At 43.0% G+C, this 25892-nt stretch overlaps 1 protein-coding gene across 2 annotated transcripts in view; it reads right to left on the reverse strand.

Moving 5' to 3' along the window:
- Window positions 1–787: 787 nt before the first annotated feature.
- Window positions 788–25892, reverse strand: part of kcnq1.1 (potassium voltage-gated channel, KQT-like subfamily, member 1.1) — a 37846-nt gene continuing 12741 nt past the window's right edge. Inside the window, exons 4-18 of one of the 2 annotated variants that reach the window (XM_062394597.1) lie at window positions 25556–25634; window positions 24226–24322; window positions 20650–20790; window positions 17763–17873; window positions 16981–17076; window positions 16658–16774; window positions 15313–15451; window positions 13388–13411; window positions 13140–13196; window positions 11256–11385; window positions 4124–4199; window positions 2700–2794; window positions 2535–2581; window positions 2345–2406; window positions 788–1539 (exon numbers count right to left, since the gene is read on the reverse strand). In XM_062394597.1, the coding sequence (XP_062250581.1) occupies window positions 1267–1539; window positions 2345–2406; window positions 2535–2581; window positions 2700–2794; window positions 4124–4199; window positions 11256–11385; window positions 13140–13196; window positions 13388–13411; window positions 15313–15451; window positions 16658–16774; window positions 16981–17076; window positions 17763–17873; window positions 20650–20790; window positions 24226–24322; window positions 25556–25634 (1544 nt within the window). In that variant the 3' untranslated portion in view covers window positions 788–1266. The remainder of the gene's footprint in view (window positions 1540–2344; window positions 2407–2534; window positions 2582–2699; window positions 2795–4123; window positions 4200–11255; window positions 11386–13139; window positions 13197–13387; window positions 13412–15312; window positions 15452–16657; window positions 16775–16980; window positions 17077–17762; window positions 17874–20649; window positions 20791–24225; window positions 24323–25555; window positions 25635–25892) is intronic. The other variant, XM_062394606.1, reaches the window with a different exon arrangement.

Raw genomic sequence — 25892 nt, forward strand, 5'->3', positions numbered from 1 at the left:
ATTTAAGCAAATAAAATGTCTTTTGCTGGAAATATTCCATTTTTTATTTCCACTGTAAATATTTTGCTAGAGAAGTCATTCAGGTTTAAAAAAACAACAAAAAAAGGCTCTTTATTTATTTAGTGTTTATGGCTCTACGACTAATTACCGACTTCCTCTGCCAACATCCAAAGTAACACTCATCACCAGGGGGGGGGGGGGGTAAAAACATTTTACAGCCTCGTCGTAAACAAACTCTCCCCTCACCCAACTCTCGGTCGGGACAAAGGCCGGACACCCTCCGCACACTTAAGGAGGGTGGGGCCCATTGTTGTGGACACCAGAGGCAGATGGTCGCTTGGGCCTTTTCTTCCACACGGCCACTCCAGTGAAGGAATGCAAAGGCACCCCACGGACGGCCGGCGGGGGGGGGGAAAGGTCGCCAGCTGCTGCCCAAAGGTCGCCTGTGTAAAGCCTGTGGTATTAGCCGTCCTACAGGGCATTTCAAATAAGTCAGCTCGGACTCCGTGGACACCCCCACCTCAACACAACAAAGGAAAGTCTGCTGCCAACACAGTCATGGTGATACGTGACTGCAAAGGAACCTCTGAATGGAGCCTCAAAGGTTAAACATCATTTTGACTGATGACACGAGGAGGGAAGAGAAAGAGTAAAAAACATTCTGTTATTAATATGATAATATAACTCTTACCAAGAACAAACCAATCGACTGAAACTGAATTAATTAGCTCATTTGTTTGAGTCAGAGATTCCCCGACGGCACCGGACACAACAAGGAAACACTTGGTAATAATAATAACCACAATCATTTATTGCTACAGAAGAATATTTCTAAACATTCGCGAGAAAAGGTGAAATAAAATGAAAAAAGGGGAAAACAGCAATTGATTAAAAATGATATGTGAAGTAATGTAAGGCCTCTCCCCAAAGATGAAGGTAATTAAAATCATTTCAAATATATTGAATCACAGAGCAAGATGCTTTGGCTTTAGCCTGAATACATCTAACAGACGACTGCTTTGAAACAAACCAACACGGAAATCACTTCATTTCTTTCTTCTCTTTCACGTATAACAGTCTCATGAGATGTTTCAGATAAGAGAGATGGACGGATGGAATAAATATACGGATGGATGGATGGATGAACAAGTGGACACACAGACGGACAGGATGGGATGGAAACAACAGTGGATGGATGGACAGACGGTGAGGGACATACAGGTGGAAAGACAGACAGACAGTCGGAGTGATAGACGGATGGACGGATCAGCAGCCCTCGTCCTGACTGGCGGTGGCAGTGAATTGAGGGTTTGGGCCGGCCGCTGTGCCAGGGACGCTGCTGAAGGAGACGGACGAGGGCGAAGAGGACAGCTGCTCGTAGCTTGGCAGGCTGTCCTGGCTGGGGGGGACGACATTACTGCTCCGCCCGGGCTGAGGTCTCGGCCTGTCCCCGCCTTCGCCCCCACCGACGTCCCTCTGGTCCCGCAGAAAGGACAGCGACTCGGCAATACGCTTCAGAGTCTGGTCCATGTGCGTTATCTGTTCAAAGGTCAATAAAGTTTGAGGAATCAAAGCATTCCACTGGTGTTCACAACAAATGAGTCTTTGTCATTCAAACTAAATTAAATATGTTAATTTGTGAGTTTCAACACAGGAGAACAGTTCAGTTATATCCATCATTTGATTTAATTACCCAGAAAAGATGCTTAACCGGCGTCTAATTATTTTACAGTTGTGTCGTGCACAGTCTATTGGGATTGGATCAAACTAAATTACATTTCAAGGCAGTCGGTAGCAGCCCCACTAAATGCCAGTTTAAGTTTGATTTTATTTTCATTTTTCAAGGCATTAAGTGCGTTTGATAGTTTTGCTCATGGCTGCGAGGCAGGGACTGACCGCACTGGGGGGACGTTTTATTTAATTTAACTTTTCTTTTCTTTGCCTTGTTTGGATACATCTTAAGTAAAAATGGAACAAAGCACAAATCTCAAGGTTTCTATTTTTTGCGCAGCAGAATTGGCACAAGCTGTTAAACTTTGATATTTGAGTCAACAACAACAACAACAACAACAACAGGGATCTGGAAATAATTGTCTTCATAATGTAACAAAAAGATTCTGTCTTTTGTTGCATTATCCAAAAACGCTCCTCGTTGTGTTTGTCTTGATGAGCGAAGCCGCCGCTGTAATGTCAACCTCCTCCTGAGAGAAAGCCTGTTCTCATAAAAGTACAAACCATACAAAACAAGACAAACACGCTCGTGTACATTCCCTCGCTAAACAAAAACAACGATCTGAAAACTGTACCAGAGAAACATTTGCCAGTGAAATGGCACAAATCCCACCTTATCCTCCATCCTGTTGAGTCTGGAGCCGATGGAGTTGGTGCCTTTGTCCCTGGCTCTGTCTTCAGAGGGTGAGAGAGAGAGAGAGACTCTAGTCAAGTAAATAATAAGACAGGAGGATTAGGGCTGTGGTGTGCTGCTCAGCCACCGTCGTGTATTTTTCAAGGGGAGCGATGGAGTGATTCATTACCTGGGCCCGTCTGGAACAAAGTTATCTTCCCCAAAGACTGGTCCAGTCTGAGAGGAACAATGGGAGGCTCCGGTCAAAGACAGTAAACGTTAACACATCTACACACTCGCTCTGAATCTCCTCGCACACACACAGCACCACTCAGGGGATCCACTCATCCATTACCTCCTCTGCAGCTCCTTGATGCGCACCATGAGGTTGAGGTGACCCTGGGAGTACTGCTCGATCACGTCCCGCACATCGTACGGCTTACGCGCTTGCTACAGGACAAAAGACAAAATGCAGCAAACTCCAAAACATCCAGTCCGTCATAAAATAGTTCCTGATATAAGTCTAGGTTTTATTTTTTGGTCTTGGAAAATGATCTCAGTATAGGATGCTACGTTTTTGAAGGGGTTGGTCGATCCTCACTCTGCTCTGCTGCTGAGCTCATAATGATAATAAGATGAAGAAGGATGATAATAAATTTGAATAATATGAATAATAATAATGATAGAAAACTTTATTCAAATAGGAACCTTTCAAAACACTTACACGGCAATTTACAGGTTAGAAATTAGGAGTTGAGGGCAAACTTTACAAAACATTTACATGTTACTGAATGAGTCAAATTGAAATATAATATAGAGCTCAGACACTGAATATTAATGCTGCAGGTCTGTATTCAATGTCACACAGTAACATACATTTCATCCATCATATATATATATTCAATTTGTCTGGGTCGAGGGGGAGATGGAGCAAACACAGCTGACGATGGGTAAGAGACGGAGGGTACACCCTGGACAGGTGGACATAGAAACAACCATTCACACTGAAGGGGCAGTTCTAGGGTCTGTGATTAACCCACATGTGTCTGGACTGTGGGACGCAGACACTGAGAGAACACATATAAAACTCCTGTTAACCAACTGCACCACCCATTAAAGTAACTATACCCTATATTGTAGTTCATTGATTAAAATGGAGATTGAACAAAGCCCATAATCCCCCGGACAACCGTTCTACTCTGGGAGGCTGCTGCTGCTAAAAGGCTCATTTACAAAACGCTGCTGTTACACAACTTCAAACACTCGCTGTTAACACAACGACACTGCTGCTGCTGTAACCATTACCCCAACATCTGTCCCTGCAGGTCTAAAGGCACATTCAGTGCACACGGAGCACTGTGCAGACCTCTAAGTGTACAACTAGTCCCCCCAACTAGAATGGAACAGGATGAGAAACACAGGACTGACACAGACCCTGGTTTTAATATGAATGGAAACGTGGACCTGGGAAAGTACGATTAAATATTGATTTCTACAGAGATAAACTGTATTAATTTGTAATTGTTGGTTTTGTGTTGCTCTGTCTGTGCTGTGACGACACAGCCTACAAACATACAACTGGATAAGTAGAGTACTTTTATTATTAAAACATTAATAAAAGGTGAATGTTAAAAAAAACTGCAAATGAATGGAACAAGATGCTCTTCAGTTTTCTCAGAGTACACATTTCAAGGTCTGTTTTGATGTTCGGCATGAAAGAAACTTTCTAAGCAATGTTTTTACAAATTATTGAAAGAAAAAAATATATTTTCCATTTACCTGGAAATTCCTCTTGGCCACGAAGTAGCGCATCCTCTGGATCACTCGAATGGCCTTTCTGTGCGACTCCGTCATTCTGGGTGAAGAGAAGTTTCACAGGGGTGAGTTCATGTTACTCATATAATGACACCTAGAGCGGCCGGGGGAAAATATTGTTTGAATTGATTTTTTTCTTTTTATAAAACAGAAGTGTGAGACCCCGGCTTTATTTTCCCTTTGCTGAACATTGCCCTCGTGCCCGAGAATATCAATTTAGGGCGAATATTCAGTGCAGCACAGTTTCTCCTGATTACTATTCCGACGCCGTCAAAACGCCGCTCCCCCATGACTCGTCTTCCTCTGAATGTGATCAAGGCGAGTTGATCGATTTCTGGGGTCTGAGTGTTTCTCTGAAAATCATTAATAAAAGCTGGGAGTGACTGTCGCACATTTATCCTCTGTTATACTGTGTGTGTGTGTGTGTGGGAGGGGCTGGGGGGGTTATTAAGGATCTATTACTTATTGGGGTCATTACCCTGGTGGAGCAGAGGATGAGTATGTGTGAGGCGGCGCAGCAGTGAGCTCTCTATCAGATCTCGTTAAGGGGACAGAGTGGAGAGGTGTCTCATAATGGACTTTTCACAGGCAATGCGACCGGCTGTTTCTCAAAACGCACCTTTCACGGCATCCATCATGAAATGTCAATGATGTGCTCAGTGATCCATGATGTGAAATCCAGTTGGCGGCCAAAATGTGATGCATGTGCTCACGTGCTGCTCATATAACTGGAGACAGAAGGAGGCCCTGTTGGGAACAGTGGGACGCTGTAAATAATCCCCGAAAAGACTCATTTACCTTCTCTGTCCTGTCCGCAAAAACTAAAACCTGAGAGCCCGTCCTATGTGGACTTGCGGTGCAGATGCCAATGTTGACAGTTGGGAGTAAAAAATCCAATAAACCCATATATTGGCAAATATATATATATATATGAACATTAAAATAATTCAGACATAGCTCAACATAATTAAGACTTTGTATGTAATATTTGTGCATATTTAAGACTTTTCCAACCAGCAGTAATTGTGGATTCACAGTTTTATTTCATTGTCTTAAACAATGTGAGTCAAAAGATTTGTTTTACATTTTCACTGATTTCACAGAGAGTAATTCATGGATCTTGATGAGAATAATAATACATTTAGGGGAGTGCTGATCCATGTTATCCACGATTATTAATCTAGATTTTTGCATTTTGTGATGAAATATGACTATTGAAAGGAAACATGTAAAAATAAAGAAATCAAGGAATAAATGGAATGTTCCGGAAGAAGAGAATTGGCGGCCATTTATGCATGTGGTCCCCCACTCTCTCTGTTTCCCTTTCACAATAAAGCCTATGTCCTATAAATAAAAACAACATAAAGGTTATGAAACGACCCAAAGATACATGCAAAGGAAAAGGACTCATTAAGATCACAGACATGTTTGATGTGAAAGATTAAAGACACGTTCAGTGTTCTATATATCGAAGGCTCATGCTCCTTTATCTTAAAGGTTCCATTGATACGTCCTTTATAGCAAAATAAGATGAATGGAATAAACTTAACTTACTCAGAAATCTCTTCATAATAATTCTAACTTTCTATTTAAAACGAATAGAATAAACTAGTGATGGAAGGTTTTTTTCAACAAAACGTGGGGACTATTCAAGGCCCAGCAACGATTCTGCAAAACTCTATTTGTATGTCTCAACAGATAAGGGACCTTATAGACATGCTGGCCAAGAAGAACACAGAGTTCCAGGAGGAGAAGACTAAAAAGAACAATCTCCAAGAAGAGCTGGAGAATCTCAAAGCTTCTTGTGACGAGGTCTGCCAAAGTCATGCAGCCAATCAGGAGAAGTTTGACACCGAGCTCCAGGAGGAGAAGAGGATGAAGAACTTTCTCCAAGAAGAGCTGGAGAATCTCAAAACTTCTCACCTCGAGGTCTGGCAAAGTGTTGCAAACAACCAGGAGAAGTTAGACACCGAGCTCCAGGACGAGAAGAAGAAGAAGAACATTCTCCAAGAAGAGCTGGAGAAGCTCAAAGCTTCTTATCACAAGGTCTGGCAAAGTCATGCAACCAACCAGGAGAAGTTGAAAACCGAGCTCCAGGAGGAAAAGAAGAAGAAGAACGATCTCCAAGAAGAGCTGGAGAAGCTCAAAACTTCTCAACACGAGGTCTGCCAAAGTCATGCAACCAATCAGGAGAAGTTCAACAACGAGCTCCAGGAGGAGAAGAGGATGAAGAACTTTCTCCAAGAAGAGCTGGAGAATCTCAAAACTTCTCACCACGAGGTCTGGCAAAGTGTTGCAAACAACCAGGAGACGTTAAACACTGAGCTCCGGGAGGAGAAAAAGAAGAAGAACGATCTCCAAGAAGAGATGGAGAAGCTCAAAACTTCTTACCAAGAGGTCTGGCAAAGTCATGCAACCAGTCAGGAGAAGTTCAACAACGAGCTCCAGGAGGAGAAGAGGATGAAGAACTCTCTCCAAGAAGAGCTGGAGAATCTCAAAACTTCTCACCGCGAGGTCTGGCAAAGTGTTGCAAACAACCAGGAGAAGTTAAACACTGAGCTCCAGGAGGAGAAAAAGAAGAAGAACGATCTCCAAGAAGAGATGGAGAAGCTCAAAACTTCTTATCACGAGGTCTGCCAAAATCATGCAACCAATCAGGAGAAGTTCAACAACGAGCTCCAGGAGGAGAAGAGGATGAAGAACGATCTCCAAGAAGAGCTGGAGAATCTCAAAACTTCTCACCACGAGGTCTGGCAAAGTGTTGCAAACAACCAGGAGAAGTTAAACACTGAGCTCCAGGAGGAGAAAAAGAAGAAGAACGATCTCCAAGAAGAGATGGAGAAGCTCAAAACTTCTTACCAAGAGGTCTGGCAAAATCATGCAACCAATCAGGAGAAGTTCAACTACGAGCTCCAGGAGGGAAAGAGGATGAAGAACGCTCTCGAAGAAGAGCTTGAGAATCTCAAAGCTTCTTGTCAAGAGGTCTACCAAAGTCATACAACTTCCCAGGAGAAGTTAGACACCGAGCTCCAGGAGGAGAAAAAGAAGAAGAACGATCTCCAAGAAGAGATGGAGAAGCTCAAAACTTCTCACCACGAGGTCTGCCAAAGTCATGCAACCAATCAGGAGACGTTAAACACCGAGCTCCAGCACGAGAAGAAGAAGAAGAACAATCTCCAAGAAGAGCTGGAGAAGCTCAAAGCTTCTTATCACAAGGTCTGGCAAAGTCATGCAACCAACCAGGAGAAGTTGAAAAACGAGCTCCAGGAGGAGAAGAAGAAAAAGAATGTTCTCCTAAACAATCTGGAGAAGTTCAGGGTTACTTCTGATGAGGTCTTCCAAAGATATAAACCTTATGCTTCCACAACTGAGCTCACTGAGGAAGAGGTTCTCTCCAATATTCTCCCTGATCCCAAACCCAAGGAGACAGGGCTGCCTGAGAAGACAGAGAAACCTAAGAAAGATTCATTGTGTAAGAGAGTCCGCCACCTTTTGGGGTTGTGCAGGAAGCAGAAGAGGTCAGCGGCGCCAACATCCCCCAGCCACTGAGCTGACTTTCCCCTCGTCACCTGCTGTGAGGACTGTCAAGGTTAATGGAGGGATTTACAATTTCATTTCAAAACATCCTAAAAAAGAATAATGTCCTCACAATGATAGTATTGCACCAAATAAAACGATAAAAAACAAAATGTCTTGCACATGTTGATTTATTTAAGATAAGGTAAGATACGATGTACCTTAATTTATCCTCCATGGAGGAAATTCACAAATGACACAGCAGCACAAGAAAGTGTATCAGATGCATCCTCATGCAGAGCCGGAGAACGGTTCCAGATGTTCACATGCAAGAGTCAAGGAACCACAGTTTAGGCCGGTGCATGCACCACCAGTTTGGTTCTCGTGGTTTTCCAGGTATGCATATGTCAGACTCTATATATATCACATTTTATTCTCTTCTATAAAATGTTTGTGGATACAGATTTTTTTATCAATTTAAACATTTATTAAGTGTTATATCCCTACGTAAAATACATGAATCAGCTGTAAGCCTGCACACATGCAAATACAAACATACAGACACTGGTATCGATAGCATTTTTTTTTTATTCATACAGATTTTGGGTTTTTCAAGGCAACATAAACTTATGAATTAATATTCTGCCTCTGATGATGTTAGAATGAAAACTAGATGTTCAGTTTACTTCTCTTAGTGGGTTTGGAACTCGTGCATGCTTAGGTCTTAAATTGTGGAGAACAGGGGCTCTCCATCCCTGCAGGTCGATGTTAATAAAGAAAGTAGCAGCTCAAGTGAAAAGTATAGTATGACAAAAAATATGTGTAAATATAGAAATGTATTCAAAGCAGGGATAATTACATATATACACAAGGCTATTTAAAAAAAAAAAAAAAATAGAGATGGGATCAGAGCTGTGTTCATGTGCATTTTTTCCACTCTATGGGCCCGAGGTGCGGTGGGACGATCCTCTTAAAGGTGACATTAAAAACACCGGTCCGAAGTCGTCTGCAGCACTGGGACATCTTGGGCACAGGGACGATGAAGGATATCTTCCAGATCTTGGGCAGTCTCAGCGAGAGGTTGTATAGATGTAGAAACACACCTGACCACTGCTCCGCACACACCTTGAAGACCTTGGGGTCCATGTTGTCCGGACCTCTAGTCTTTTTCATCCTGGTTTTGGTGATCTGTCATCTCACCTGGCTGGTCTTGAGTTTTTTAGTTAGTTTGGGGCGTGGTGGGGGACAGACTGGGGGAGGTGACAGTAACTACAATGGCGGCTGAAAACTACAGATATTGTTTGTCCATCTTGTTGTTGAGTCATACCCCATGACGACTAAAGGGAGACGGGACTTGTGTCTCCATCTTATCTCTATCCTCATATTTTCTCACCATCCTTGCTGCTTTTGATCCTTGTCTCATAACTTCCCTGATAGCAGATTCGATGCAAACAGGGCCGGCACGGAAATCAAGACGAGCACTTTCTACACAAATTCTCACCGTGATAAGAGCAGAGGATGATAAACGGAAATATTATGATTAGGGCCCTAGCGCAGAATGGTGGGAGGCCCTATTGAAATTTAAAGATTTAGACATGCTCAAAAAGTAATAAAACCTTTCAGGAAATTCAAGGTCTATTGATAGTTAAGTATTCAAGAGTAATTTGAATTGGACGTGGCAAAATGGCTCAACAGCGCCCCCTGGAACCTGCCCCTAGGTTTCGCTATGACCGATCTTCACCAAAATCGGAACACAGGTGTATCGTGACCAGTCATAAAAAAAAGTCTCAAGGGGCATTATGAAAAACACCACAGTAAGCCGGCCATTTTCCATATAGTGGCCATTTTGACCATATTCACCATTTTTACTTTAACATACTTGTCCCAGGGCTTTCATCAGATCAACTTCAAATTGAGATGAGTGTCATCACAACAAGGTGGAGAAAAAAACTGCTTTAAAGATCCTTTGTCGTCACTCCGTGGCGTGGCGTCAAAGTTTGACTAAACGCCATCAAAACGCGAGGTTCTGTATCGTGGACCTAGATGGTCCAATCAAGTCCAAACTAGACATGTAAGACAAGAGTCCCGGCCTGATGACATTTACACAGAAATTATGACTTGAAAACACAGCGCTCCCTTGTGGCTACAGGAAGGCACAAGTTTTATACTTTGATGAACTGTTCCTGGCTGCTTTACAATATACAGCCCAGAAGAGCTCAGGCAAATCATTGGATCAAGGTCAGAATTGTGACATTTCCTCAAACCGTGTAAACATTGATGTGCGGCGAAGGATGGTCCTTTGCCAAAGGACACGATGTTTTCATTACTTCACTCTGCATTGTCCTTTCACTACCAAACTCTGTCTCCTGATTAGAGTCCAAGCCTGAACAGCTCCATGTGTCAATATTCCCTCATCAGTCATAGCGCCACCTACTGATTCGCCATGAAACAGAAAGTACTTTGTTAATCCACTCTGCATTATCCAACCGGCTGGAAGTGAAGGGTTTATCCTTGCCGCAGTGCACAACACGCATGCAACGCGGAGACGTGCGCTTGTTCATCGATCGCTCTCTCCACCGACCGCAGCAGGCTTCAACGTGAGGGTGCTCGGGCCCGTCAGTGCTACAACGTAGCCCTAGTATTTTTTTATAATCCTTGTTGTTGTTGTTGTTTTCTTGACTCTAGAATGACCCTTTATATTTAATTATTTATATTTTTTAACAGTAGCCCAGACTGGACAAACTAAACTTTTGAGTTTTTATGACAACTCAAGGCTACCACAGCTTCTTTTTCATGTTTGGAAGAAGAGGGCAAGGTGAGGGGTGTTCAGCTGCAAAATACAACTTCACCACTAGGTGTCACTACATTTACACACTGAACCTTTAAATTTAAGGAAGCCTTGTTGATCCAAACAAATACGATATGCATGAATTCAAAATAAATACATTTCTGAGAAGGTACATCTCTAATAGGTCCAAAATGTTTTGTTCCCCCAATTTATAGAGCAGGATTTATTTCTCCGCTGCTGTAGATAATAATGATAATTTTGAAATTCACAGAGATCTCACAAATGCAGTTTAAAGTAGCACATTTTTTAATCTCTTTAAATTCTGTGTTGCCTCGTTATGAACAGAACCAGCGGCCGCCTCTCGTAATGGCTCAATTTAGCATGACACTGGTTGTGGTGTTGCCGGCGGAGAACAGCTGGTTCCATATTTTGGTCGTCAGCAGAGCACAGAGTGCGTTTGGCACTGTGCATCATTACCCCACCGTTTAGAAAGATGATCCCATGGGTGGGGACTGTCGCTCCATTTGTTTCACTACTGTGCCCTTACATTACGCCGCCGTTACTTAACGCTCATTTCCTCATAACGCTCTCGGCCTCTCGCAGTGCAAGAGCCTCATCGAGCACCGGTGCATTTCCCCTAATAGATAATCAGCACACAGGAGATCGCCGGGGTTTCGGCACATAACAGAGGTTAATTACAAAATAGCAGAAAAAAAAAAAAATCCATGCAAACATTCTCTAACGTGCTCGTTAAAGGAATGTTTTCGCAGACACACATCGATGTGAACTCACTGTGACACGGAGCTGACGGGAGCCAGCTCGCTGTACCGCTCCGGCTCCAGCTCCAGGTCGTCTGCGAAGCTGCAGTTCCTCTGGAGGGGGCCGGGGGACTGAACATCTAAGAGGCCCGGGCTCCTCTTCACTGCACACACACACACACACGACACAAGACTTTTATCTGTGCATCCACAACATTCACTGATGCTGCTGACTACAGTTTGCTGCTCGTGTTGCAGACTGCTTTGCTGTTTACATGTATGTGTGAGAAACCTGAGGATTTGCAGTGCGATTCATTTAATTGCTCTCTTTTTTCTCCCCTGCTGCACCAACAGTTTGTCAGCTACCAAATCAGAACAGAGAATAAAGCGAATCTATATGTTCTATCTATGAGTTTACTGAGATGAAAGTCATTGCCTCAGTAGATGGCTCAAATAAATGATATAAACCTGGCAGCTTCTCAAATTCTCTATTGATTTTAAGGAAGGTCTCCTCAGTGTGGGAGTATTATGACCCTGACTATACATAGATCGGATTTGGATTATGACTGAACTATTATTTCCAGATGGGAACAAAACATCTGAGTTTACTTCTGCAGTTATTAGGGCTCTAATGACGAAGATTAAAAAGAGCTTCATGGGTGAAACAAGGGATTTATCATTTCCAGTTGTCAATGTGTTACAAAAAGAGAAAAGGTTTATTGACAACTTTCCTTTCCTACGTGAAAGCTGGTAGTTATTAAAAACTGTGAAAAAATAACCAATCTTTCTTTTGAGAGAAAAGATAACATATTGTCAATATCTCCACTTTTTTTGTAACTGTGGCAGCTGGAGAAGAGAAAACCAGGATGTATAACTGGTTTTCTTTAACAGGAGCTGGAAAGGAAGAGATTTAATTGGTTCTGTCAATGGGGACAGATGTCATATGTCATATGTCATGACATGTCCTGACAGGCCGACTGATGTTTCCCAAGAAGAACACACAGAACCGATTCACCCCCTCGAAGGGGATTGTGTGATACTCCAGCACAAATAAGGATCTATGACGGATTTTTTGTTTAGAAACAGCATCAAACGCTTGAGGATTCTGATATCCTGCCCCTGTTCATGTTGATTATTTTAACTTGGGTTATTACTCTAAAAGATTTACAGGCTTTAATGTTTAGAAAACACGTTGCCTTCCTTAAACTGTCCATTAATGCAGCTCCTCTTTTCAGCCTCTTTCTGAAACACTTGGTTTCAGCTCCTGTCTCTACAGCTCGTTTTTAATCAGTTGGTCAAGAGGGTATGCAATAGGTCAAACTGATAGTGAGCGCCCTCTGCTGGATCATAAGGTTTCATAACTATTTCAGAAAGTCTGTAGGGCTTCAAAACTGTATCTATATATACAGTATATATACAGTTTATATATCTTGAATTAAATCTGATCATTAAACTCCTTGTACGAACTGTTCCACAAACTTTCGACTGAATGTTAGAATATCTAATAAAAAGTGACAGCCCGAGCTGCTAGCGGTGCATTATGCAAACATGGGGCATCGCGATGTCACATGACATCACGATGATGCGCAAGTATCTGTCGGACTGCTGACGAGCTTCAGGAGCAGTGTTGTCTGGGGGGGGGGGGGGGGGGGGGTAATGCTAGGGGTGGGGGGGAGAGGAGCTGCCTCACCACAAACTTTAGGCTTTTTAAATGTTGCAGAACTTTTACAGTCACAAAGGAAAAACCTACATAGCACACCAGAGGTAAGAAAACCTGAAGAAGCATCATATGTCTCCTTTAAATATTTATACTGCTCATCCAATCACTTGCGATATCAACACCTGAAACTGACGGTGCAGGCCAGAGCTTCACCTCCAGGGACAGAGCAACAGAAAACCACTCAGAACAACACATTACCTGGAGGGGGGGAGCTGAACTGAAGGGAGGATAAAGACGTCCAGGACTGCTGATGATCTGAGGAAAGACAAACAACATCGATCTTGACAACAGAACATAAACGAAAGGAATAAATAGTGATGTTAGTTGAAAAAAGTGCTGATATGCTATTTTATTGTGCAGATTTGAGTTTTAGAGTAGAGGGTAAGGAAGGACAGTGAGTTTACTATGAGGACATGTGCAGGACATGGACACTAACAGCAGCTCACCACATCCTGCCAGATTGTGGGATTCTGCTCGACCACCGAGACAGAGAAGAAAAAGACAAGACAGGAAATAGAGACAGGAACAGAAAGTTTGTCAAATCACAGGATTTTACAGTTTATCAATCATGATAATGAAAACCAGTGATGGAAGAACTCCTCTAATGAAACCTAATTATCTGCTTAAAAGATGTAAATGTATTTATAGTGGGACTTCTCTCGTCTTGATGACCACTCAGAAGACAAAGTGTCTTGCCCGTGGACACTTCAGCACGCAGAACGGAAAAGCTGGGGATTGAACAACCACCCTTCTGGTAAGTGGACGACCCGCTCGACCTCCTGAGCCACAGGCAGGATGCGACTGACCGATTCCTGTATCTGAATCAGGTAGCCGTATTTCCTGTGTCTTCTAATAATGTATTGATTATCAACCAGTCAAAAAAAACTCGACAATATGAAACCGGCAACTTTAAATTAGAAAACTGAGCAGAACAAAGAGCAGGAAACAAAATCAGATGTTACGTTTGTATATGTTCGTGATAAAAGTGTCATTTTCTAAGTAAACAGACCGTGGTCTCCTCGTCTGCTTTGAATAGAATATCCATTAATGCCCTCCGCCTTGCCATGATAATTATAATAATAATGATGATGGCTGGTGTTATTTATTTAAATCTTTATAAATAAGTGAATGGAAAATACTGAAAGAGAAGTAAACATCCGAGACGCAATCCCAAAGAAATCACAGAAACAGGAAATGAGTGAAGTGGATGAATAGATAGAAAACACTCACTTATTCAATAATACATCTGTCCCTCTGTCCAACCTTCTATCAGGTTATGTATCTTTATATCATATTTCTCAGAATCTGAACAAATGAGTGATTCATAACCAGCGAGTACTGAGCAGGGTTTGTCATAGGATTAAATAAAAGCATGGTGACGTTACACCGCAGCTAGAATGATATACCGAGGCAAATTAACCCCACTTTGAGTATTCTCCCAAGGGTAAGAGAGGGTTTGAAACCATTGACCTGCAAACGGCAGCAGATGAAAAGCCATCGAGTCTTGGGTTCTTCCTCTGACGAACACGAGTGTCTCTTCAAAATGTCCTCGGCAACCCAACCAATAGTTGTTGGTGTAATTACGACGGAAGTGATGGACAGACAGGCCAACGTTTCTGTCCTTAAAACAAATTAAATCCACAAATTATCCTTAAACCAGTTTTTCATTGCTCTAATGTGTTGTATAGGTTTTTTTTCAAACTTTTCAAACGACCTGTTTGGACGGAAGAATGAGACCAACTGGGGTCTTACAGAGACAGGCTCTGGAAACCAGGAGGGAGCTGAATGAGCAAAGTGATGTTTTCTGCACATTAAACCTTTTTTCAAGCAGCAGAACTAAAATGACGAAGCTGAGCATGAGCAGAACGTGAGCCACGGTGCCACCAGATGAAGTTCAGATTACTCAGCGCTGAATCTTGATTCCAGCGCGTTTCACGGTCACAGAGGCGTCCTGACATAATGAAAGATGGGAGGATACGGTTTATGATTTAAATTGCCTCTTTGCGTCACTCTCTCCATCATCGAGCCGGCGACTCTGTGCTGAGCTCTGTGAATTCAGCAGTGCTCTGCTGGAGTTCACGCTCACGAATGCAACCTCACGTTTTATTGCTGCAGTGGGCTCATCCATCTTTAATGTTTGGACTTTGTGCTGCCCCCCCCCCTCCTGTGGCTACAACCCTACAACTCAAGTTCATACTAAACATCTTCTTTTCCTCATCTTCCGTGGATGTGTGGTCTGCAGCAGGTGTAATGTGCACTATTGCTTTTTCTCTGCTCGTTTGATCTGCTTTTCATAAAAACCCACATCACACATGGGAGGTGAACTGGAGCCCATTGCACCAGAGCACTTCCTGTTGACTCGGTCCAGTACCTGTGCCCACGGTGCTGTAAACATCCGAGCTCAGCTCCCTCCCGCTGTCGAACACCGAGTCGAAGGTGATGCTGGGGATCGTGGGAGACGTCAGACCGTTGTCCTTGTCTGTGCTCTTCAACTTCTTCCTTATCTTCACCTGCCAGAGAAATGCAAACAACCTCCGCTCATCAAACAGCTGCTGCACAGGAACAAACCATTTGACTGACACATCAGGAAACGCATATTTGTCCCGTCTCAATTATTTTACTATTTGTTCTTTTTACTTGTTAGATTGAAGTATCTTTTAAAACCTTTTTATATAATGATTGAGAGTCTAAATGCAGCATATTTATGTGTTCATCAGAATATAGATGTGTGATCCATGTAGTGCCTCACCTTGAATTGAGGCCATAATATAGAGATCACTATGAAATGAATTTAAAACATATGCAGACGTGTGGGCCTGGAAACTGTATTATTGAACAAAAAAAAATCAATAATAATCTCCTGCTGGCTGTTTTCTTCCATTTCCTATTTTTCTGTTCCTCTTTCATTTCTTATGTTTAATAAAATGATCCCAAACAGATTTTCACACTGACAACTTAGGTAATGCTGATGATGTTTGATTTGTTCTTAATCCTCCACAGCATCACAACAATAAACTGTGACAAAGTTGTAATGGTATTAAGTAGTTTAATGAGGAACCTTGTCCCTCGGCTCTGTCTCACACTGTCTTCTTCTGTTAAGTCGAGCTGAGCAAAGAATTACAGACGAACAACTGTAGCTCCTGTGGCTTTCAATGCAAATACTATCAAGGAGAACAACTGCAGCCATTAGGCACTTTATTAGGTATGACTAAAATAAATGTTTTGTCCACCAGATTTCAATGAGTATGAATATTATAGCTGTACCGCAGCCATCTTATGGTTTTGGCGTGATTTGAAGCCAGAGTCTGGGTTTTAGTGAACCTGGTGTGTAGCCACGGTATCAAAGTCCCACAATCAACATTAACACATTAACATACATCAGTGTGACAAGGGGAAGAGGAACAATTCCTTTGAAAGGTACTTTGCCTTTCAGTTTGGTCACTATGTCTCATCTACACTGTGGCCAGCCACCAGGGGGCGTTCCAGATGATTTGTCTTCATCTCTCTATACACAGTCTATAATATCAAACAATCAACACATACAATGAACTCCGGATGTCAGAATTAGAGCCTCTGGATTATCTGTTGGCTTAACACTCAACAACACCACAAGCTACAAAGTGTTGAATCATCACACAACTGTCATGCACTCGTTGTTCCTTGATGTACCGAATAAAAGGGAAAACTAATAAATACGCAGAATGCAGATTACTGACCGATTTCTTGGCCTTGGGCGTAGACAACGAGGAGGCGATGACGTGGGACCGCTTCTTCAAGAACATCTTGAACGTGGCCGAGTCAAAGTTCTCCACCGCAAAACACCTCCATGACGTCTGGAGGGGCGAGGAAAAGGCAATGACTTGGTTGGATAGAACACATTTCACAGCAGCACGTCTGGCGTGCTGGAGAGAGGGTATCAGGCTTACATGAAAGGATGGTCTCAATGATAAGACCGGGGCTCGGAGACAGTCAAGTACCCCCTAGCCCCGCTATATACTAAGGTTCTGTTTCAGTAATTTCATCTTTCTCTGGTCAATACCTGAATGAGGCGTGCGGCTGCAGGGATCTGTCTGTTGAAGTGTTTCTGTCTCTGCTTCTGCTGAACCTTCAGGGCGAAGCCTGAGCCCAGGATCCCCTGTGAGCACACAGCAGCACAGTCACTGCAGCTCATTCATTTAGTCTGAGCCTCATGTTCACAGGCAGCAGCACGACACAAAGACACAAAGACACAAAGTCGACTAAGCATCAGCACATTACACATTACTCCTTCATCTCTAAACGCTTACACATATTTTTTCCCCTCAGTCACAGAACCCAATAGATGAAAATGGTAGTCGCATAGATCACTATGAAAAATGGACCAGAGATCAAAGCTTTATGTTTACTTGTTTTTTAAAAAGACCTCGACCAAGGATTGTTTGTTGGTTTCTTTGTTTTTCAGGGTTATCCCAAAACTACTGAACAGATTTCTATGAACCTTGGGAGGATGAGACACGGGCCAAGAAATAATGAATACATTTGAGGGGCAGATATGGACAAATTGAATTCCAATTTTCTCCACAACATTGCCAGATGTTGTTTTATTTGACATTTTCACCAATTTCCCAGGAGATAATTCAAAGGTCCTGATGAAACTGATATTTCTAATCTTGCATATCTCAAAAAAGTTTGTTCAGGACCTGAGGGGTTCCATGTGGACGTCCCTCACCCTGCAGGGTGTATTACAGCAGGATTGAGGAATCAAACACAACATTTGAAAGCAGCTGAATGAGACCTCAGCCTGGAATATGACAAGGTTACACAACTCCTCTTTCCACTCACTGCAGGCAGGGCGAAGAAGGAAATGGCGAAGACTGAGAAGCAGGAGGCGATGGTTTTTCCGATCCAGGTCTGTGGCACTTTGTCTCCGTAGCCGATGGTCGTCACCGTCACCTGAGAAACACAACAAATACGTTTAACTACTACAAGACGCTTCAATTTGGCTTCAATTCATTAACATGCTGGACGAGAAGAGGAATACAAACCATCACCAGCGAGAAATATCCATAACATTGTTAATTATTTATCGATCAGTTGCAGAAGTATAGTCCTGAAACTTACTTGAGTCATGCATAAGTTAGTTCTTGCTGCTGTGCCACACCAGCAGCTCCATGAGGGCACAGTGTGTACTTTGGCTAAATGCTAAATAACCTCAGTATGCTGACGTGCTCTCAGTGACAATGCAACACGATGATCGAATCACTGAGGCCGGTGGAGCTGCCATTTGTTTGGATTAAAAAAGGTTGTTATTACAGTTAATCCTGAGAGAAGTGGGAAAGTTTTTCAAATTTAACAAAAAACCATTGAATTTGTAATGGATTTTAATGGTGAGACAGCAAAGAAAGTGAGACTTCCTCCATGCGGGATGTACACATATCAAAATCGAATTTCCATCAGGAGCAAAATGAAGGACTGACGACAGACACTGTGATTCACAAAGCAGATTCGCCAGCAGAGCGAATAGAAAGGACGGAGAGGACATTTTAACTGAGTGACAACACAGCCGGCTTCGTGAGGAAATCTGTAAACTTCTAAAAGTCTGACAGACGGCTTTGATCAGTTGTGGCCAGATCAGCTTTGATCCTCCAACCACAACTCTGACCTCACTGCTCTGACTCTTATTTACATCGTCAGAGTGTCGGAGTGAAACCTAACGAGCAGCCACTATACAATGTGTGAATATTCAGATATAAACCTTTATTGATAAGAGAGAAGCTGTTATTGCTCCGCTCTGTGTTTGTGTGTGAAATTCTTTTTTTTTAATATCAGAGTTTCCAAGAAGCAGAGCAGGTGGTGAGTTATTGTCTGAAAATACATTTTCATCCCGTTTCCTCTGCACCACACTTGCTGATTGTATTAGCGGCCCACTTGATGTGCCCGAGGGTCTCCAGCACAACTCCTACAGCAGGAACTGTAGTGCAGATAGAACACAGTCTATATCTGACCTCTCACTTGCCGAAACACTGTTTACAACAATGTTTTCTGAAAAAACCTCGTTTTGGCAAGAGGGGAATGTTACTAATACAATATTTGGCAACCTCGGTTTCTGGCTCCATGACAAGCTAGACTTCAAAACACATACACACAAAGAAGTCACTACGTCCCGAACGGCGAAAGGCTTTTTTGTTTTGTAGGCTCGTACAACTCGGAACAACAAAGACATCGACCTCTAAATCCGTTATTATGGACTGAGATGTAATTTTTTTGTTTTTTCTCCGGCCTCAAATCCAAAACCTCCTGATTCAGTCTTTTTCATTCTGGGTCAGAATTGTGGATGGTTTTAGAACAAGGTTTACTGCGTGAGAAATTTGGGCTGGCATCGTCCTGTGTGTCCTGCATGTGTTTTTAACTATATCTATTCACACAGCACTAGATCCCAATGAGTTGTTGTCCCTTTACAAATCAGCGCATTAATGCTGGGATTCAGAAATTGGCTTTTAAATAACTGTTCTCCATACAAGTGGAAACGTCTAAGAAGCTTAAGAAATATATGGACAAGAAAATAAAGCCCTTTTCATCAACTTCAAAAACAGTGGGACTTTCTTTGATTGTATTTCGTCCCCAGTGTTAATGTCTTTGTCCTGTTTGTTCTACACACAAAGTTGATGTTCACAGTAACTCGTGCTTTTCTTGCTTCATGTGGACTGCAATGCTATATTCTATAAAACATAAGTTACCTTCAAAGTTGCAATAAAGCAAACGTTATGAGTCTGACCCTAATTTTGTAAACTATCTTAAGTAATAATATATTATATAATAACAACAATACAGAACTGATAAAGAAATGAACTTGGTAAAAGTATTATCTGTAAGTATTGCTTGTAATTAAAATAGTATAATATCTCCGCAATAGGAGAGTAACATGAGATGATTGTAAAGCTCTCATGTCCCAGCAGGTTGTTAGCTTAGCTTAGCATAAAGAATGAAAAGACAGTTTAAGAACAAATTAAACAAAGACACAGTGAGTGCCAGGCGTGTTGTTCCCCCTCGGGCCACCAGTCCGCCAGGCTTCATATCTACTGAACAAACACATGAGGACTATTAATCTTCTCATCTTCAAATGTACATCCTGAGGTGTCGTTAAATATCGAGTCCCTGGTTCAACACTGGTGAACAACTTGTTCTAAAAAGCATCACACAGGGGGCTGCGTTCCAATAGTCCATTTTACTTAGGAACCTTCCTAACAAGAGGAGATTCAGTGCTTCCTAACTTATCTCCTTCAGCATAGGTAACATCGAACCATCCTTTAAAATTCAGCTGCTTGACCCACCCACGTAAATGTAAAAAAAAACAGATCAGCTGTTTAATCCTCACATGATCAAGAACTGATAAATGGACAAAATTAAAGGAGTACATGGGAAAATATAGTTTCTGTCATGTTGAGTAGTTCTCGTCCCACTGATGGATGGTGGGTTCATGTTTTGATTAAGTTTGATTTAAGTACTTATTTAATTCTATAAAATGGGGTGAGACGTCATGATTGGAAGCTGAGAACGGCTTTCTATTGGTCAAACGTGTGGGTGGGTGGGACCTGACGACCACGGTCACACTCCTTGATCCCAGCTGGGTTCAATGAGATGAACTCGAGATACGTCGTCCATCTTTAAATACATGCAATACCATCTTTATCATCACACAGACACACACACAGAAACACACAACTCTTACCACTCCCCACCACAGAGCATCGGCGTAGTTCCCGAACTCTACGGAGCCGCTGCTGTCGACGGCGTCTTTCTCTGCCAGGTAGACGAAGTACGAGGAGAAGATCAGGCTCAGGAAGCCGATGTACAAGGTCGTGATCAACTCCTGAAAGACACACGGTGGAAATGCATATTACTCAAGCTCGGTAAACAAGGAGAGATGAATAAATTAAATGTGGGAATAAAAATGATGAAGTATCCATGTGGCTGGGTCTGGTCCAGTGTGGCTGTATTTTTGCAGATAGCGTGACATGTGGATGTGAATATTCATGTACAAGTGCTGTGAATAAGATGATTCAAATCTTTTTCTGTGTATTCGTCTGTCTCTGCCGCCTCGTGTCTCTCAGCTGGAGGGGTGGACTCACACTCTCTCTGAGCTCAGGGGCTTCTCTTCTGGTGGAAAGTTGTTGAGCATAAACGATCAGCCTGGCATTATTCCATATTTCTGCTATTATGAGACCCACATGGACAATGCATTAGTCAGTTTTTCAATACTTTCCAAATCCCCCCCCCCCCCCCCCGTCTGTGGCTCTCTGACCTCCAGCCTATTTGATCCTAGTAAAGGCATGAGTCTTTAAGAATGGGTCACAAATAAGTAGTGTAGAGTTGTGCAGAAAAAAAACAGTTTGGAGCAGGAGCAGAGCAAATTTGCATTCATGCATCAACTTTGCGAGAGAAAGAAAGAGAGAGAGAGAGAGAGAGAGAGAGAGAGAGAGAGAGAGAGAGAGAGAGAGAGAGAGAGAGAGAGAGAGAGAGAGAGAGGAGGCAGAGTTTTGAGGCGTTTCAAAAATCTGGACGTGAAATGAAGAAATAATGCTCTCAAAATGAAAGACTCTTGAATAATGATGCGAGGGGAAACTCGCTGAGAGCCTGTAACACTTTCATCAAACACCCGCCGCTTGCAACTTACAAGCGCCTCATTCTTGGAAATAACAGCTCCGAACGCATTCAGGTGCATCGTCCTTAAGTCGCCCCTAAAGGTTTTAACAGAATAACGCCGCGGCTGCTGCGACCTGGCAAACACATTCAGGAGACGTGCACTTCCCATCTGCCGGCGAGGAGCCACTGTGCAAATTGTGTTTTGCGAAGCCACGAGCAGCAGAATGCTTCTCAGGGTGTGTTTACGCTGATATGACATGAAGACTGGATACTGAGGAGACTGAATGAAACGCCTTGGACTTTAGAAACTCCAGCTGTTAACCCCTTGTGGACGAATGTCGCGAATTTGCCTCAAACCCCATTCCGGTCTTAATGCCGCCGAGGTGACGATTGAGCCTGATGGTGCAAATACTACACATACCAAGGAAGGTATTGGAAGCACTCTTCCGCCATCTAGTTGTCGGAGCCCCTTGGGACTGTGCAGCAAAGTTATTTTGAGTATTAAGCTGTTTTTGAAATACTGTTTTGATGGAACAGCAATGATTGTACAGCAAAGATATGTTGTTATTCAATTTCAAGCAAAAGCAGCATCAATATAATAATCTACAAACCAGAGACTGGAAAATTTGTTAAATTAAGGTTATGCCCCATTAGGCCCAATGTCGCTAATTTGCCTCATACCTACATTTATTATCTATTGCATATGCTATATTGAAATTAACAATCTCCAATTATTATAGCATCTGTATGACAGTCAAAAACACAAATAAACTTTTTTTATTTAATCGGAAATTAATTCAGGCATTAAGGGGTTAACACAAAAGGGCGGAAATTCATAAGACATTCAGGTGCGATGGGTCGGTGTGGAGCAGGTTGATGGGAGCAGGTTGATGGGAGCAGGTTGATGGGAGCAGGTTGATGGGAGCAGGTTGATGGGAGCAGGTTGATGGGAGCTTGACCTCGACTGAACCGACTGTCCTGAGAGCGCTCTCGGCGTTTCCCTCGGGGCTGCCAGGACTGTCTGGAGCCTCAATCGAGCTCACACTCCACGGGGCGGTGAAGGACGGGAACGAGAGAACAACACGAACAAGAATTTGTGGATTTATGTGACAGGTGTGCCACATTAAGGCCCGTCCCAGACCAGCCAGTGAGGAGTATAATTAGACACTTAAAAGCCTCAAATAGTCTGCGGCAGCGCTCCACCACTCGGGGTGCCGGTAAACACAGGTGCTGGATAATGGAGGAAACATTATGTGAATTTAAATTCCATCTTCCCTGAAAAACTACACTGCGGTTGTCAGGCTGCGGGTTGAGGAATCTGGATGATTCTTATCGTGATTGCGGAAATAAAAAAAAAGGAAATAACCAAAAATCTAATTTGTTTAACTCCTCATAACTCAGACCCACAATGAGACTTTAACCTATAAAGAGGGTTTCAAGCAGGCAGGTTTGTGCAAGAACTTTGGGAAACCTCAGGCAAAAGGGAGCAGGGTCTGTACATCATACAGACACTTTTTTTAATATCAAAATTAAGAGTCCTTCCTTTATACAGATGTCTACAATTATTTTCACCTGAAGTATCATGGAACCTTGTGAAAACTATAACACAGATAAACAAACTAGCTTTAGGCTCAAAGGCCAAAAACCACAACGAAAGAAAAATGCTCCTTTTAAATTGAATAACCAAACTTAATGAGCTTTTCCTGGTCGACCAGCAGTAAAATAACAAAACAGGAACATGAAAGTTTACCCGTTCCTTCGTATTTTAACAGAGACTGGTCCATCAACATTATGAATGTACAAAGGAAACTAATATACACATTACCTGGAACTACACTTAATAAGATGTATTGTACAAAAACGCTCTTCAACCAAACCCCTGAGATTGACACGTTTGTGCAGAAAGAGCTTGTTAGGTGGTTTTCCCACCATGGTACTGCTGCAGTCCCCTGTACAAAGCCGATTCTAGAAATTAAGGTTCTCAAACAATTGCAGTTGCTACGAACAAACAATCAGTCCTTGTCGGCCCCCCCCCCCTCCGCTGCGGAGCCCCAAGCAATTACCTGCTTCGCCCACCCTGTTGCAACACCACTGCAAGCAGGCCTCTGCCCACACCTGGTTCTCTGCATAGCCTTCTCATCCCGAGTGTTTGCCGGCTGCTCGTCAAGATGTGAAAGCTGCAAAGCCCCGTGGTGAAGGGCAACCTCCACTGACGCTCACTTTCTCTACAGTTGAGGTCAATGACCGGTGACCTTCGTCTGCCGGGAACAACGTGCTCATCAGCCAAGGCCGACCGGAGGAAGCACAGAGCGGCGTCCCTGATGCTCTGCTCACCTTCATCACCCTCTCTCTTTCTCACACAGACACTGAAGACAGTTACTGAGGCCGGTGGGGATCATCAGGACAGCTCGGTCAGAGTCTACATCCCTAAAATCCAAAGCTATTACACTGCAGATCACCTCCTGTGGTTCGCTGCTGAATATTCCTTTAGCCATACGACACATTTCCATATGAATACTTTGTTCCGCCGCGGCATGGTAATACAAAATAATAGCCTACATGATGAGGAGAGGCTCTTAAATCCCAGACGACAGAGAGCCCCCACTTTACCTGTAACCATCAGAAGCCCGGGCGTTTTGAAGCCGTGTCTGTGTTTGTGTACCTGCCGATGCATGAAGACAACCGAGCCCAGGAGACGCCAGGTTCCTCCCTGCCGGTCAACGTGCAGCATCCGCAGGATCTGCAGGAAGCGAATCCCCCTGGAAGACAACAAAAGGGCTTCCACGTTGGATTCAAACTAAATTAATGTGGATATGTGCTGTACACACATACACACACACACACACACACACAGACACACAGAGAGGGAAAAGGCAAAAGTATGTGGACGGAAAAAACCTCACATCCATTCATCTCAGTCCAAACCTGTTTCCGCTCTTTGTGGAAGGTCCCCAGCCCCCACACCCCCACCCCCACGAGCTCAGCACCACCTTTTGATTCTGTTGAACTACCAGCAGCATTAGTGAGGATATAACCTGATTCACAGTCGGTCAATTCATTCCACAGATGTTGGATAAGGTGGAGATCCAGACTCTTTGGTGTATTTAATATCAAAGTGGGAAAAAATGGGAAATGGGAGAGGGTCTTCCCAAAAGTGATGCCCCATATTTAGAAGGTGGTAAACAGTTTCTTTGATTTGGGTAACCCCTCTAAACAAAGGCGATTGATTCCTTTCCCTTTGCCAGCAGCCGTGCGTCATGTTCGATGCCACTAACGCCCTGGAAGCCGAGGAGCTCTCTCACCTTTCTGTCTCGCACAATTAGAGCGTTCATCACGTTTCCATCGCCGCCGATCGGAGACTAAACGGAGTCTTTGGACTCTGGAGTGAATACTGAATGAATTCATTCCCATTGCAGACAAGTACCAGATGTTATTAGATGCAAGTGGATTTTTTAACCAGTGAGGAAAAGACTAACGTTAGAGAGAAGGTACATTTTGAGAACGTATATAAAGATTGGCGATGTGACTGCTCCCGAAAAGTGAAGCCAAATCATCTTGATGGCTCTAGTAGCTGCAGTATTGGTCATGTAGACCTCCTCCATGTTAATGTTTGGACATGGACCGAACTAAAAAGTGAAGGCTAAATATTTGTTTCTCAAAAGATGGATTCTGTCATTTAATGTAGTTCTTATCACACTGACCAAATCCTCATAGCCACTAGAAGATACACCGACCCCCCCGACACCTGACAAAACAACAATCAAAAGCTATCGACTAAAAATCGCGCACAATTTAAAAATCCAAATACAATCTTTCAATTTACCCAAACACACAATATTTAATACTATTTGATTTGGCAGTGAAACACCACGATCGACCGACAGGCAGCAGCTGCACTCAGGATCCTTTTTGCCTCATTTTCCTGCAACAGGAGGGAAAGAGGAGACGCGTCGGCCATCTTTATTCACAGAAGAAGAAACAGCGTCTCTCACCTCACAGCAGAGGTGGCGAACACCTGTCCTTTGGATCCCACTGACAGAACGATCACCGACGCAACCACCACGATCAGGTCTGTACGGATGGAGAAGCATGCAGCAGTTCAATGAACAGGTGTAAGTGTTGTCCTACATCAGTGAAAGACCAAAGTGCAGTAGAAGCAGAAGTTTATCATCTTGTCTTTATAAACCAGTTGAAATAAGAACTTTTACAAAAACATCGATATTCACTCCTGCATATTTAAACAACCTGAAGCCTCTACTTTTGTAAATGAAAGACAGAAGGTAGATAAAAAGAAGATCAGTGACAGTTTTAATTTCATGCTGAATTTGT

Source organism: Platichthys flesus, chromosome 1, assembly GCF_949316205.1.
Source record: "Platichthys flesus chromosome 1, fPlaFle2.1, whole genome shotgun sequence".
In the NCBI taxonomy this organism is placed as follows: Eukaryota; Metazoa; Chordata; class Actinopteri; order Pleuronectiformes; family Pleuronectidae; genus Platichthys; species Platichthys flesus.